The 15,551-nt window shown below is 36.8% G+C and overlaps 1 protein-coding gene across 2 annotated transcripts in view; it reads left to right on the top strand.

The window, feature by feature from the left end:
* LOC107664598 (transient receptor potential cation channel subfamily M member 4-like) overlaps positions 1–15,551 on the top strand; it is a 28,765-nt gene that overhangs the window by 3,957 nt on the left and 9,257 nt on the right. For both annotated transcript variants that reach the window (XM_016455208.1, XM_016455209.1), the window contains exons 4-13: positions 1,442–1,622; positions 2,927–3,096; positions 5,435–5,603; positions 6,150–6,214; positions 7,776–8,006; positions 9,788–9,884; positions 10,009–10,130; positions 11,122–11,355; positions 13,542–13,643; positions 13,750–13,878. In XM_016455208.1, the coding sequence (XP_016310694.1) occupies positions 1,442–1,622; positions 2,927–3,096; positions 5,435–5,603; positions 6,150–6,214; positions 7,776–8,006; positions 9,788–9,884; positions 10,009–10,130; positions 11,122–11,355; positions 13,542–13,643; positions 13,750–13,878 (1,500 nt within the window). The remainder of the gene's footprint in view (positions 1–1,441; positions 1,623–2,926; positions 3,097–5,434; positions 5,604–6,149; positions 6,215–7,775; positions 8,007–9,787; positions 9,885–10,008; positions 10,131–11,121; positions 11,356–13,541; positions 13,644–13,749; positions 13,879–15,551) is intronic.

Below are 15,551 nucleotides of genomic sequence, written 5' to 3'. Positions count from 1 at the left end.
GCAATAAATCCATTGAATCAATATAAAAGTTATTTTTCATATTGAAACTGTTGAAAATACACAACATAGTTCGTTGATCCACATATGACAGCCTCTGAACTTGGTCAATACTAATCTCATATACAGGCACTGGACTAAAAATACATTCAATCAGTCATCACTCCCAAAATGAATTCAACGGGTCATCTTGTTAATGCTATAAATTAATTACAACAATAAAAGAAAATTTCATCATGAACATACATGAACAACAATATCACATTAAACCACAGAAATTCCAAAATGACAATTCCCTTACATTCAACTTCCAAAAGTGCATTCGTCTTTGCCATGTTACATTCATTTAGTTGACTAGTGCTATAAGCTCAGGGACAGATTTACGCATAGGCATTCTAGGCACGCGCCTATGCTTGCTCGTCCAGGGGGGCCCAAACACAATGAAGAGATATAGAATATTTTTGTTATACTATGGGATATCTACAACAGTAAAATAACCAAAACCCCAGAATACATACACACACACACACACACACACACACACACAGACACACACACACACACACACAATTTTATTGGAAATTTGTCTAAAAATTTAAATTTTCACTTAATGAATGATTGTTTAAACATTTTGTTTAGAATAATTAATATTAAATATGTAAATCAATAATAAATTATATTTTAAAAAACTTTTCTGGTCTGTGGCAAAGGTAAAATAATAAAGTCTTTATATTAAAACATTTTTAAAACATAATTGTCATGTTTTAAGTTGGGCTTCATATAACAAACATTTTTAATAAAAATCAACCCCTCGGACATAAACATTGCCTGTAGGTGAAGAAACACAAATTAGTAGTTTATTTTAGTAATTTAAAGTTGCTTTTTGGCTGGATTCCTGTTTTGATCTTAACACCCTTCTCTTTATAATTATTAAAAAAGTTTGTTTTCACTTGTTGTTTAGATTAATTTATGTGCAGTAATTAAGTATTATTATTATTTTTATTTATTTTATTATTATTTTTTTTTAGAATGTTTGGGTCTGTGACAAGGGAAAACAAATATTTACATTAAAAGCAGTTGAAAAGCACAAAAATAATTTTCTTAGTAAACAGTGTATAGTTTTAATTTCACAGAAAATTTGCCCATAGTTGACGAAACAACCATGTCACAAATTAGTGTTTTGTTTTTGTAATTTACAGTTGCTTTTCACTTTTAATTCCCATTTTAATCGTACTTCCCATCTTTATAATTCCTAAAAGAAAATAAATGTTTTATGTACAGTTTAATTTGGCCTTCATATAACAAAAAAGGTTTAATAAAAATCAACACATAGGACATAAAAATTGTCCGTATTTGAAGAAACGTTAGTATTTAAAAAAAAAAAGTAAAATTGCTTTTAATCTTCGATTTCTTTTTTTGACCTTAATCCTTCTCTTTATTCCAGTTTCTGCGTTTCTCCAGCACTACGGATCCTTCCAGGGTCTTTGATTTCATGAGAGAACACTGGAAACTGAGGCAGCCAAACCTGGTGGTGTCAGTGGTTGGTGGTGAAGGAAGGTCAAAGGTCAAGAGCTGGGTGCGGGACGTGTTGAAGCAGGGGCTGGTTAAAGCAGCACAGAGCACAGGTGTCGTATTCTCTCCTCACATAATATTATTAATTTACTGTTCATTAATTTTCATTCTGCTACTTTCACAACAGTGTTAAAGTGTTGATATTTGAGTAGAAGTTTTCGATCTCCAGACTGTAATTTTTAGACTTGCTTGTTTTAAGAACATGTTAGTTGTTTTGCCCTCTTATTTGTAAAAAGGTTTGTATGCCATGTGACTTTTTGTTTGTAAATGTCACCTGAAATGCATGATGAGAAAAAGAGAAGTGCATGACCACAGTGAATTTACTCGGTGACAGGTATTGCAAGCAATTATATGAATCATACATTCATCTTTATACAAGGCGAGGCTTTATACAAGGTTATATATGTAGTGCTGTCGCATCCAAAATAAAAGTTTTTGTTTACATAATATATGTGTGTGTATTGTGTATATTTATTATGTATATATAAATACATACACATGCATGTATATATTTAAGAAAAATATGTTTTGCTTGTATATAAAATATTAATATTTTCATATAATATAAATTACATATGAATATAAATATATACATGCATTTTTAAAATATATACATGTATGTTTGTATATTTATATATACATAACAAATATACAGTACACACACATATATTATGTAAATAAAAACTTTTATTTTGGATGCGATTAATCGTTTGACAGCATTAATAACAAGGCATTGCTCATTCATTGACCTATTAAGTCCCCCCGCATTCACTAATTATATCCCTTAAAACTCATCTTTAATAATTAAAATTACACAATTTAAATGTTTATTTTTCTGTGAAAATAATTTCTTCATGTTTTAAATTGGCTTGAATATAACGCTACAACCCTCATTAAGTATATACGGATTCATGAATATGCAAAGTAGTCCCCGCCTCCACTCAATCACACCAGCCCAGACCTGCTCCACGTTGTCAAACAGCTAATAATGTTTTGCTAATGTTACATAAACCATGGTACCATTCACCATCTCAGACTGCTGCCTTCTAAAAAATCAACATCCTTATGTAGAAACACTTTGCTAATGATATGAAAAGCCCCATCCCACAAGTTGATGGGATTGGTCACATGTTTGTAATGGCAGGTGGTTTCAAACTGCGTTTTTGTACCAACTGATGAATTTGCTAAGTATTTGTCTTTACTAATTTTACAACATTAAAAATTAGATTTTCATCACAGGGGGTCTTTACATTTTATTCTGGCCACAACTGGGAGCCAGTGGAGTAAGACCAGGAGGGGTGTGATGTGGGTTCTCTTTGGCTGATTAAACTTTGGGATTTGGATTTTGGATGTATAGGAGCGTGGATCATAACTGCAGGACTGAGGGAAGGCATCGGCAGGTGTGTAGGAGAGGCTGTGAGAGATCATGCCCCTGCAGTGTCTTCCGCCACTTTCAATAAAGTGGTTCCTATAGGCATTGCTCCCTGGGGTCTGGTACATAACCGCCAACAGCTTGTTAACCCTGAGGTAACACTACTAAATACATTACATTGCTGACGGTGCAGTACTAGGCATACTTAACACTAAATATTGTACACTTCCTACAAATAAACAACATGTATCTTGAAAATAAATATGTTCCCAAAAACATATTCCCTCTATACACTATATATACTGTATATAGTTACTCTTAATATAAACTTCTAATTCTGAGTTTACATCTTACAATTCAGTTTTTTTGTTTTTGCCATGGAATAAAAAAAAATTAAAAAGGTAAGTACAACTTTGTATACTGAAGTCTGATTTGTTCATGTTTGTATAGTTGCACAAACAAATGGCATTTCAGCCTGCCAAAACATTTGGAGCTGAATGCGCTTTCATCAGAATTTTCTTCTTCGGCACTAGGGATGTAACGGTATGACAATTTCTTATCACGGTTATAGTGACCAAAATTATCACGGTTATCAGTATTATCAACAAATAAAATGACTTTTTGTTTGCATAATCACTAAAACAATAACATTACCAATGATGTTCGGATTTTAATTGACAACTTGACTGACAACAGTTTGATAGCATGTTGAAATATGCTTTGAAAAAGTTTCATAAAAAGGTAAACCTCACATTTCAGCCTTTAAATAAAGAAAAGATATAAGTCAAAATGATAATTGATTAATAAATGATTATATGTATTTTATCTGCTCCATAAATAATTCTAGATAACTTATCTGAATTGTTTAAATGTGTAGAATCCACATAAGCTTGTTTTTCATCAACCGATCAAAATTTACAGCAGGGCATGCAAATTCTGTCCGTTTTTGGCCAGACAGAAACTGCTCACCGGCTGAATGTAAATATAAGTCTCTGTAAATCCACTCGCGGACAATGATAAGTGATAATTAAAAGATGAAACGGTAATACTAACCGTGGGGAATTTTATCATGATTTATCGTCAAACTGGTAATCGTTACATCCCTGTTCAGCACGAGGATCATCTCTTCACTGGACTCTGAAGAAGAAGAACGAAGAAACCTGCTTTTACCGTAGTAGAAGTGCCCCAGCAGCGGAAAGATGCTCCTCTTCAGCGCTTCTCCCCTGCGGCCATCCGGCGATTACAAAAAAACTAATTTCCTAGGAGCAAGTGTCTGTGGCATTGTTGCAAATGCCGTGCTACGAGTGTGGCTTGTGTCGGGCACCCCTGCATGCCTCAGATGGGCACAGTAAGTGCATCGCTTGCCTGAGCCACGCCCACGTTAAGTTCTGCGCACACTGAGACAGACTGCTTTCACTGCGAGAGCATGAGTCTCGCTCGCGGATTGCCTTCAATGAAGGCACATCTCTGCCTTCCATCGGCCCTGGGACTGTGCACTCCTCCAAGCCCTGCAGGACTACCTCGGCTCTAGTGGGCAGGACTTATTTAGCAGCTGGACAGGCTGCCTCAGTACTTCACACGATGGTGGTGCTTCAAGTGTTTCAAGCCAAACTCCTCCATGCAATGGATGAGTCCGGCCCGAATCCTTATGCTTTTAAGGAACTGATGCTAATGCTTTCAAGGCGGTCTCAGGTCATGCTCCCTCTACAGGATGGCGAGACCTCTTTTATGGGCACATTGCAACCTGTGTTCACTCAGGGCAGTTCATGTGCCGGGCAGACTGAACCAAGGAGCAGACATGCTGTCTGCAATGCATCAGTGTAGTAGTGGTTCAGACGATTTGGTCGGTCTTCGAGAGGGCAGACGTGGACCTCTTTGCCTCAGAAGACAACTCTCATTGCCCTACTTATTTCTTCAAGGAGCAATATGCTCTGGCCCACGATCGGCCCAGCACTCGCCTGTATGCATTCGCTCCGATTGCCTTGCTCTCTCATGTCATCAGGCGAGTTAGGGAAGTCGGATGCTCAGTCCTCCTGGTGGCTGTACTCTGGAGGTACCAGACATGGCTGCCCAAGAGAGAAACTGTTTAGAAAGGGAATGCTTTGGTTACTAACGTAACCTCGGTTCCCTGAGATAAGGGGAGTGATCTGGACTTATATCTCTGGATTTATATCTCGAAATTATTTTTTTCCCCTTAGAATAGCAAGAAAAAAAGTCAGAATTGTGAGAAAGTAGCAATTGCATTTTTTTGAAAAAATGTTTTTATTCTGTGGCAAAAACAAGCTTCCGTAGCATAATGTTCAGAGCATACATGCTATGTACTTCAGAAATAGTAAGAGGAGTATGGTAGTATGCAATTCCAAACATAGTCGATAAAAAAGGCAGACTTCCCCAATAACACTCAAGTGCAAAAAAATCATACCCCAATATGGAGATGTACTAGCTTATGGTTCACAGTCTTTCAGAACAACAGTGTCTTTCTGTTTCTCTTAGGGAAGTTTCCCTGCAAAGTATTTTGTCCAAAATGCAACGCGTGACTCCTGGTGTCTGGATAATAACTACAAGGCTTTCCTTCTGGTGGATGATGGGACCGTAGGACGTAAAGGTGGGGAGGTCAGTTTCAGAGGCCGTCTGGAGGATCACATTTCACGTCAGCGTCCAGGTACAAAATAAAACTGAATGGCATTCTTCTCTTCTTAGGAATGGTTTATAAATGTTCATGATGCATTTGTGTTTAATAGAATATTATTGATGTAGAGTTGACTTTACATTGCTTGGATTCGTTGCAGTTGTTTCATCGAACAGACTTGTAACATGCTAACCAGCAAAACCTTGATTTGAACAAGGGAGAGGTTTTTGCCACCTAATGGTCATTTTGAGCTATTGCAAGAGAGGACAAATCTTTTAGTATAAAGAAATTTAGTATACATTTTAGTATAAAGGCAGTGTCCACAGAAGGGAATGTGATGATAGAATTTGACAAAGTTTGACAATAATATGAGTATATTACTGAAACTTTAACGTTATATTAGCTGAAATTATATTAACAATATCAATCAAATTCATTAGTAATGTTTAATATGTTTAAACATATTATGTGTTTAATATAATGTTTTATGTATTTTATTGTAAGATCTGTTTCATTATATCAACAAGGATTTCATACTGACTGATATGCAATTGCTTAAATGCATCATCTCATATGCAGGCAGTGCAAGCATTGAGATTCCTGTTCTGAATATGCTGATATCTGGAGAAACTTCCATGGTGGAGGTGAGGAGATTAGTTTTATTAAACACAAAACTTCCTCTGTAATTTAGATGTAAGTGACTTTTTTTTCCTTCAGTAGAACAGTAAAGAAGATTTTTTTAGCAGAAACCACGGTTCTTGGTAATTTATAAAAAGCAAGTCAGTGGCTACCAGCACTTGAGAATAAAAAAAAGCATATACAGGAAAAACAAAATTAATACCATGAATCCTGATGATATATTGATGTGTTATGAAGCTAAACGATAGGTCTGTGCAACAAACTGAACATTATTTACAACATTATTACCTGTAATCTAGAGCCACAGGCACACGGTCTGGAGTGATACCCAGTTCGCAAATGAATCATTCTTTTGAACTGGTTCTTTTAAATGAACTGGATGAACCAGTTAATCAAATCAGAATGAATAATCTGAAACATTTCTTGGCTTGACCAGCATAGATCTACAAGTTAAAAGGGACATGACACGCACAGTTTCTGCCAATCTCGTGTTAATCTTGAGTACCTATAGAGTAGAACTGCATCCTTCATATCTCCAAAGAGTCTTTAGTTTTATCAGATTTATAAAAGAGAGATACAGCTGTACCACTTCTCTCTGAAAACAGTCAAGCTCCTGGATGCGTGCCGTGGGCGGAGCTAAAGAGTCACGAGCCTGCAAAGCTTTTGCGTAGCGATCGTCTGCAAGCTGTGACATCAACATAAATAAAACAGGAACAAAAACTTTGACTTAAATTTGATTTAATTTGTTTATAAAACATTCGTTCACATCATTGAGTGCTTTAATATAATTGCGTATACGAGATGTCAGTGTGTGGTTACGTAAACAACCTGGTAAATCAGTTATTTGAACCAGTTCATTGAAACAAACTATCTGAAGAAAAAAAAAAAAGTTTGTGGAAAAGAATTAGACTTCCCTAGATGCCTGAGACTCTGGATTACAGGTAATGATGCTGTAAATGTTACGTTTCTTGTACAGACCAATTGTTTTGCTTCATAAGACCTAAATATATCGTCAGGAGTCACCGGTATTAATTTTGTCGTGCCTGTATATGCTTTTTTGACTCTCAAGTGCTGGTAGCCACTTACCAATCTTCTTTACTGTTCTACTGAAGAAAAAAAGACACCTACATCTTGAGTAAATTAACAGCAAATTTTCATTTTTGAATGAACTATCCCTTTAATTTTTCTCTAAGGAGCCATTCACGCAGAACGCGTTTTTCCATTTCAATGCACTACTTTTCCATTGTTTTTCCACGTAAACAGGTGCTAGACGGACGTGTATGACCATTGCGCTCACGTCTCGCGTCTTTTGCAGCATCTCGCACATGAGCGCTGGGTTTTAAGACACCTTTTTCAACTTTTACATGCAGCGCCACTCGCATTGTGAGCTTTTGTTTACTGTAGCAAGTTGACATGGCAACTATTTTATTTGACGGCAACATGGCATTCTGCGCGGTGCTGCAGTTGTTTTTTTTTTTTAACCATTCCTGCGTGCTGCATCTCATGTTTTTTGACGCAGAGATGCATTCTGTGTGAACGGCCCTTTACCATGTTTCTTCATCTCAGGCATTAGATACCTCTCTGATGAATTCAATGCCCTGGTTGGTCCTGGCTGGTTCGGGTGGGCTTGCCAATCTTGTGAGTGACATCGTGGAGAACGTGCAGTCTGCTTCAGTGCCTGTACTTGGAGCAGAGAAGGAGGAAGGCACTCCCAACGTGGAGCTTAGAGAACGAATAGCCACGAAAGTAAAAAAATACTTTCCTTCAGAGCGAGACATGGACAAGCTTGTTGACAAGGTGAACGTCACACTCTTTACTTAATCATATAACATCATCAAAGTGGGCTATTTTGTGTCAGAACTTCAGAAACCTCCCCAGCTCAAATTTTTGATTTTTTAAAGCATTTTTCTGAAGACAAACATAAATAATGATGAAAGCCAGAATATTATTGTCATGGCTTAGAATTTAATGAGTATTCCACTATTTTGAAAAGGGGTGTCAAAATGACAATTTTCACCTGATATTTAGAGCCACATTACAGGGGTAGGTCTACTGGTAAAATTTGACTTTAGCTATTTCTGTTGCAATAAATGCCAATGATGACAGTTACAAAATTTTACAACATTCAACGTTTTCTTTCCTTCAGACATTTCTCTTTTAAAAAAAGTAACATCTGTATTCAAAGTGACCAACATTAGATTTTTGTTTGCTGAAAATGTGAACAATTTACTCATTGAGCCACATTGAGATCCCAATATTTCTAGGACTGAACCACATACAGGCCTTAAAATGAAGCTAACCAAAAGAAACAGTTGTTAATGTTACCCCTCTCCCCCGGGTCCTCACCGCCACACTTCGTTCTCTCTCCGAGTGGGTTTCGAACCCGGGTCTCTGGCATGTGAGGCGGACGCACTAACAAGGAGGCTAAAGACTGCAGCCCCTAGCGTCAGTTGCTAGTGTGTCTCTTGAGATCAGGAGAGTGAGGTTTACCTGCACAGCACCTACCACTGGCCTCCGTTACACTCACCCCCCTAAGCACACTCCCATCCGGGTCACGGCACCAATGTTACCCCTCTCCCCCGGGTCCTCACCGCCACACCTCGTTCTTGCTCCGAGTGGGTCTCGGGCATGGGAGGCGGACGCACTAACAAGGAGGCTAAAGACATATCTTAGATATCTTAGGCTACGTTTACACGACAACGGTGTAGTCAAAAACGTAAAAAAAATTTTCCCTTGCGTTTTTAAAAAGTTTCACGTATACACAACAACGTTTTCAAAACAATTCGCGTTTATGGGTTAGGGTTAGGGTATTAACACCAAAAACGCTGTATTACGTATGCCAGGCCAGTAGTTGGCGCGGTCACCTTGTTAGTAAACAGTACCTGTAGGGAAGTGACGATTATGTGATGTATATGATGCGTCTCTGCTGTTGGTTGTAATATTGGTGAAGTAACTCCACACTTTGCTGAAGAAGCGTTAGCAAACTCTTAAGCAGCAACAAAAGTACCATATACTCCGCCATTGTTGTGTATGTTTGTTCGCGCTTGCCTTTAAAATCGAGACGTACTGCGCATATCTACATACCTAACATGTACTACGCACGCGCATTATTACGTCACCATTTTCAAAGATTCCCGTATTGGGTGTTTACGCGGAAACGACAACGGTGCCATTTTCAAAAAATTCCACTTTGAAACCCGTTTTCAAAAATATGCGTTTTCAGTCCCCAAAACGCTGTTGTCATGTAAACGAACAGTCAAAACGCATAAAAAGTTTCCCGTTTTTTGCTCAAAACGTTGTCGTGTAAACGGCCCCTTAAATACTTTGTGTTACAGATACACAAACTTTGGGGGGGAAAACACTAAACATACGTTTCCAATTTTTTCATTGTCACCACTGGCATATAATGCAACAAGGATTGCTAAAGTCAACTGATTTTACTTGTAAACCTTCCTATCTTTCTAATGTCATTTTAATCCTCCTGTAATTTCGCTCCAAATCAGTCAGTTCATATCACAGACACTTTTTTTGAGCACTGACTTATTTTTTTTTCTTGTTGATTGACTGGTTCCTGAAAGGTTTTAAGCATCTATCAGAAAAAAGACCTCATCTCCATTTATCACGCAGAAGGAGCGGATGATTTTGACACTGTGATGCTTAAAGTGCTTGTGCAAGGTAAACTTAAACTGGTTATTACAGTGTTTGTACCTCACTTCCACTTCTAACTCCTGTCTACAGTGGACCTTTGGTGTTTATACATGTCATATCTTTTAATGTATGTAATTTTGCTGTGTGTTAGCGAGTAAACAGCGGGTTTCAGTGACTACTAATCCCTATGTTGATGAGTTGAAGCTGGCTGTAACCTGGAACAGAGTGGACATTGCCAAGAGTGAACTCTTCAATGGAAACATTGACTGGAAGGTACAGTAGAGAATTGTAAGAAATATTAGCTTTTGAACTAGGGCAAGTTGTTGAGTGTTACTGTAGTTTAAACAGCAGTGCATGGCAATAAAAAAGCCAAGGTCTTGGGATTGATTCCCAGGAAATGCATGAATTTATTAAACGTATACACTGAATAAAGAGTCACTTTGGATAAAAGCATCTGCCAAAAGCATAAACGTAAGTGGCAAAACTGAAAATGACATTCACATAAATGAAGGAATATCATTTTTATGTACACTAATGTTCAGAAGGTTGGGGCCCATAAGAAAGAAAAGAATAAATTTATTCAGCAAAGATACAATAAATTGATCAAAAGTGGCAGTAAAGACATTTATATTGTTACAAAACATTTCAATTTAAATTGAATGCTGTTCTTTTGAACCTATTTATCAAAGAATCCTGAAACCATGTATCACGGTTTCCACCAAAATATTAAGCAGCACAAATGTTCTCAACATTGATAATGATAAATGTTTCTTGAGCAGTAAATCAGCATATTAGAATGATTTCTGATGGATCATGTGACACTGAAGACTGGAGTAATGATGCTGAAAATTCAGCTTTGCCTCACAGGAATAAATTACATTAAATAGAACACCATTATTTTAAAATGTAGTAATATTTCACAATATTACTGTTTTACTGTATTTCTGATCAAATAAATGCAGCCTTGGTGAGCAGAAGAGACTTCTTTCAAAATATCTTACCACCCCGAACTTTTGAATGGTAGTGTGTCTTTTGAGACGTTATGGTACTATTAAACATACTTTAACTAACTCACCAAGTCATCCCATATTTCTCCGAAGTTCAGACAGGTCAATCAATACGTTTGAGCACAGGAATTTATGGCCACTCCAAAAAAAACCAACAACAACAACCTTGTATTCATATTTAAATGTACATGAACTACTAATCTGTTATGCGTTATGTATTGTGAATGATTAAAGTTGTTATATTTTGGTACACGCAGTATGAAGATATAGAAGATTCGATGACTGATGCCCTGATGAACAATAAACCCCAGTTTGTGCGTCTCTTCATTGACAACGGTCTGAACATTTTGGACTACCTGTCTTACGGCCGACTGGAGGATCTTTACAACTCCATCTCTGACACCTCTCTGGCCGGCACTCTGCTGCAGCATCTCCTTGACGAGCGCAAGAACGAGTCCAGTGATCAGACATGTCGCGTCAGCGTTTATGAGGTGAGATCTGGAAATTGACAAATATTGGCAGATTAATTAGTCTGTCACCAATTCATAGTAACACCCACCTTATTTTCTTCAGCCAAAGTGATATTAAGGCTTTAGAAGAAATCATTCCAGGATTTTTCTCCATCTAATGACACCATTTTGACAGTAAAAAATCCACAGACAGCTTTAAAGTAATCCAGCTTGGAGAAATGATCAGTAATGTTCAGAACAAAAATTACAAAATGATATACTTTTTAACTACAAATGTTTGCCTTGGTCCAGCTCGGTTTAGTTCACACCCAGAAGGTTGTTTGGAAGGTCACGCAAGAGGCGGCAAGAACTGTGAAGAAGGGCGCCTGTCTAAAAGTTGAATGGTCGATGCTATATATTAGTATTTGTGTCAGTTTAATGATTGGTCTGTGTATTCTGGCTCTTGAGGCTTGTTCCACAACGGTCAGCCCCCTCTATCTAAGTTCTTCATCCTTGTACTCTGGTTCAAAGAAGTAGTTTTGGGTGAAAAACTCCATCTCTTTTCCTCCAACTTCAAAATCATTCCACAAAGATGCTTTGGACTGTTTTACAGTGTGAAGGGCGCTTAATTTTTAGTATTTGCAAGTTCCTCTTGTCAACAATGGAGCGGTTTTTGCCACCTCATGCATGACCTTCCTAACGTGTATACATCATGCAAGAGGTCGCGAACTAAACCTAGCTGAACCAAGGCGAACATTTCTAGATAAAAAAAAAGTATATACTTTTAAAAAAAATTCTGCATATGACATCGTTTCTAGAGCCCGACCGATATATCGTTTAGCCGATATTATCGGCCGATATGAGCCTGTCGCCTGAATATGCCGCCGATACGAAATTTTTTTTACAGAGCATATAACGCAGATAAAATGCTTAAAATGGTGTAATTACTTAGCTTGTCCAGCAGAGCGCACTCCATTGTTTGCTACTGGCGACCTGGATGAAACGCTTTAAAGCTTAAGTCTATGGAAAACCATTGAAACTTTGAACGGCCATATCTTCATAACGGCGCGGCGAATCCGCACCAAATTCGAGGGATCCCTTCAGCTCGAGGAACCCTCTCGAACGCGAATCGAGTGTACGTCTCGAGGCCCTCCCCCGCGTCGATAGCCCCCGGGGTTCGGGAGTTACGGGCGGTTAAATTCGCGGTCCTGCGCCGACCGATCTAGCGATTCCAGGGGCTACCGACTAGCGGAGGGTGGCGTTCGAGAGGGCTCCTCGAGCTGAAGGGATCAAAGACTTAAACTACTTCAGTCTGTGTGCATTGAATTTATTTAATACACGAGTTTCACAATTTGAGTTGAATTACTGAAATAAATGAACTTTTCCACGACATTCTAATTTATTGAGATGCACCTGTATATATATTCTGTTTATGTATATACTGTATTCTATATATAGTACCAGTCAAATGTTTGGACACACGAATGGGAAAGTGTCCAAACTTTTGACTGGTACTGTACTATAGTATACACAAAGAATATCGGCTGATATATCGATATCGGCCTTTTTTTACCCCCAAATATTGGTATCGGCCCCAAAAAAACCCATATCGGTAGGGCTCTAATTGTTTCACTAAAGAAGACCCTTATCTGTCAGGTTGGGTCATGTGGATTACTCTGAAGCTGCCTAAATATGGATTTTGGAGTGTCAAAAATGGACTACGTTAAGCTCCGTATGCTTGCGTACGATGGAGAAAAAGTATGTTTTCCTCCAAAACATTAATTTTCTCTTCAGCTGAAGAAAGAAAGTCATGTACGTCTTGGATGACCTGGGGGTGAGTAAATAATCAAGAAATTTTCATTTGAACGATTCCTTTAAGAATATTCTTAACATGCCGTTTAGTGCATTCATATGTTCATATTCTGAGCTCATCATCATGCTTGTCAGTATATAATATACATCATCAGTGAGGTGTATACTGAATTTTATATTACGCACGTTAAGCGCTTTAAGTGATTATAATGCAATGGATTGCAAGTGCTCAAAACTTCACATATCTTTGCTTTTCATCTTTTGAGAGATGATCTAAATATCCGTGGCTTATAGCAGATGGAAAATTGACTGAAGAGCTGCAGTTCTATGGATGTTTTGCGCACAAGTCATGTGACTGAAAACAATGCATGAATATGTGCTGTTGTGAATGTCACTGATTTCTCATCCTACTGTAGGTGTGTCAGCTGCTGGAGGATCTATTGGGAGAGGTATGCCAGCCCTTCTATAAGTCTGTGCTCAAAGTGGACCCAGCATCTACCAGAAGAAAAGCTCTGAAGGTACCAGACCTCACTTTAGTTCTGTCTAATCTGAAAATTCATGCTTTGCATTGTCTGCTCAGTATCTAAAAATAGAATGTCGTTGTCTTTGAATACCACCCTTCAGAAAGTATGTGCGGTCCTAAAGGAGGATTGCAGGTATCGGAAAGTCATGTGTAAGCATCCGTGGTTATGTCTCTTCCTCTGGGCGGTGCTGCAGAACCATAGTGAGATGGCGATCTTCTGCTGGGAAATGGTAACATGCTTCTGATGAGTTGCTGTAGGGATGCACTATATATCAGTTTTAGGCTGATTTTAGAGATATTATATTGTATCATTATGGAGCGGTATTGTATATTTATTTGATCATACTAATTTCCCCTGTTTTTATATTTAGGCTACATTTGAACACTTGCTTAAAGTTAATAAATACATATTAGTATTAGTTCAAATAAATACAAATAAGTTATTAACTGTATAAAGTAAATAAATATACATTTTCCATACCGTACATTACGGCTTTGTCATTGTCTATATCATCACAAAATGTAAACTGTAAAATTGCACAGCTTTATTTATAAAGTTGGATATGTATTATATCCAACTTTATCCGCATACGTAGTTTACTCATGTAAAGTGATATGTGCTGTATAACAAATCTCAGCTGCTTGATTTTTTTTTATTGTTTTAAAATGAAACTATCGCCTAACTCGTTATATAAAGTTAGATATGTATGTACACCTTCATCTGCATATATACAGTACACTTAAATTATGCATCAAGTTATATATATTATATAACACATCTCAACTGCTTGTATCATCACAAAATGTAACTATATAATCACCCAGCTCTAATCAGCTAAATACGATTACAAAGCATGAAGATGTTAAGATATTATAACTATTAACATCATATGATTTTCTGTAAAGCTGCTTTGAAACAATGCGTATTATCAAAAGTGTCATACAAATAAATTTGACTTGACGTTATAATGCTGATGCAAAAATTCACTTTTAGAATTTAAAATTATTGATTTTAGTTTTTAGTGTTTTATTTTCAACTTAATAGTAAAGAATTCAAATATATATATACTATACCCTACCGGTCAAAAGTTTGGGATCAGAATAAATTTTAATGTTTTTACAGGAGTTTCTTATGCTCATCAAGGCTTCATTTATTTGATCAAAAATACAGGAAAAAATTTAATATTGTGAAATATTATTATGATGTAAAATAAAATTTTTCTATTTTAATATACATTAAAATCTAATTTATTCCTGTGATGCAAAGCTGAATTTTCAGCATTATTACTCCAGTCTTCAGTGTCACATGATGCTTCAGAAATCTGAATATGCTGATTTATTATCAGTGCTGGAAACTGTTGTGCTGCTTAATGGGTTTTTTTTTTGGAACATGTGATACTTCTTTCAAGATTCTTTGATGAATAAAAAGTTAAAGAGAAGAGCATTTATTTAAAATAGAAATCTTTTCTAACAATATACACTACAGTTAAAGTTTTTTAAGTAATTAAAACTTTTATTCAGCAAGTTTTAAATATTATTTTTTTCAGCCATTTATGCAAAGTTATGAATTGTAATATCAGTGCAACCCATAAATACACTATAAAATAAAGGTTCTTTATTGGCATATATGGTTTCATTAAGAACATTTAACATCCATGGAACCGTTCCATTGTGCAAAATGTTTTTTTCTTTAGCAGGAAGAACATTTAAAAAATCTAAGGAACTTTTTTCCACTAAAAAAAACAAACATTTTGCACAATGGAAGGATTCCATGGATGTTAAATGTTCTTAACGAAACCATATATGCCAATAAAGAACCTTTATTTTATAGTGTATTTATGGGTTGCACTGATATTACAATTCATAACTTTGCATAAATGGCTGAAAAAAATAATATTTAAAA

The sequence above is a fragment of the Sinocyclocheilus anshuiensis genome, unplaced genomic scaffold (assembly GCF_001515605.1).
Source record: "Sinocyclocheilus anshuiensis isolate Anshui unplaced genomic scaffold, SAMN03320099.WGS_v1.1 scaffold287, whole genome shotgun sequence".
Lineage (NCBI taxonomy): Eukaryota > Metazoa > Chordata > Actinopteri > Cypriniformes > Cyprinidae > Sinocyclocheilus > Sinocyclocheilus anshuiensis.
Note: the sequence above shows the minus strand (reverse complement) of the source record. Positions and strands in the feature narration are given on the sequence as shown.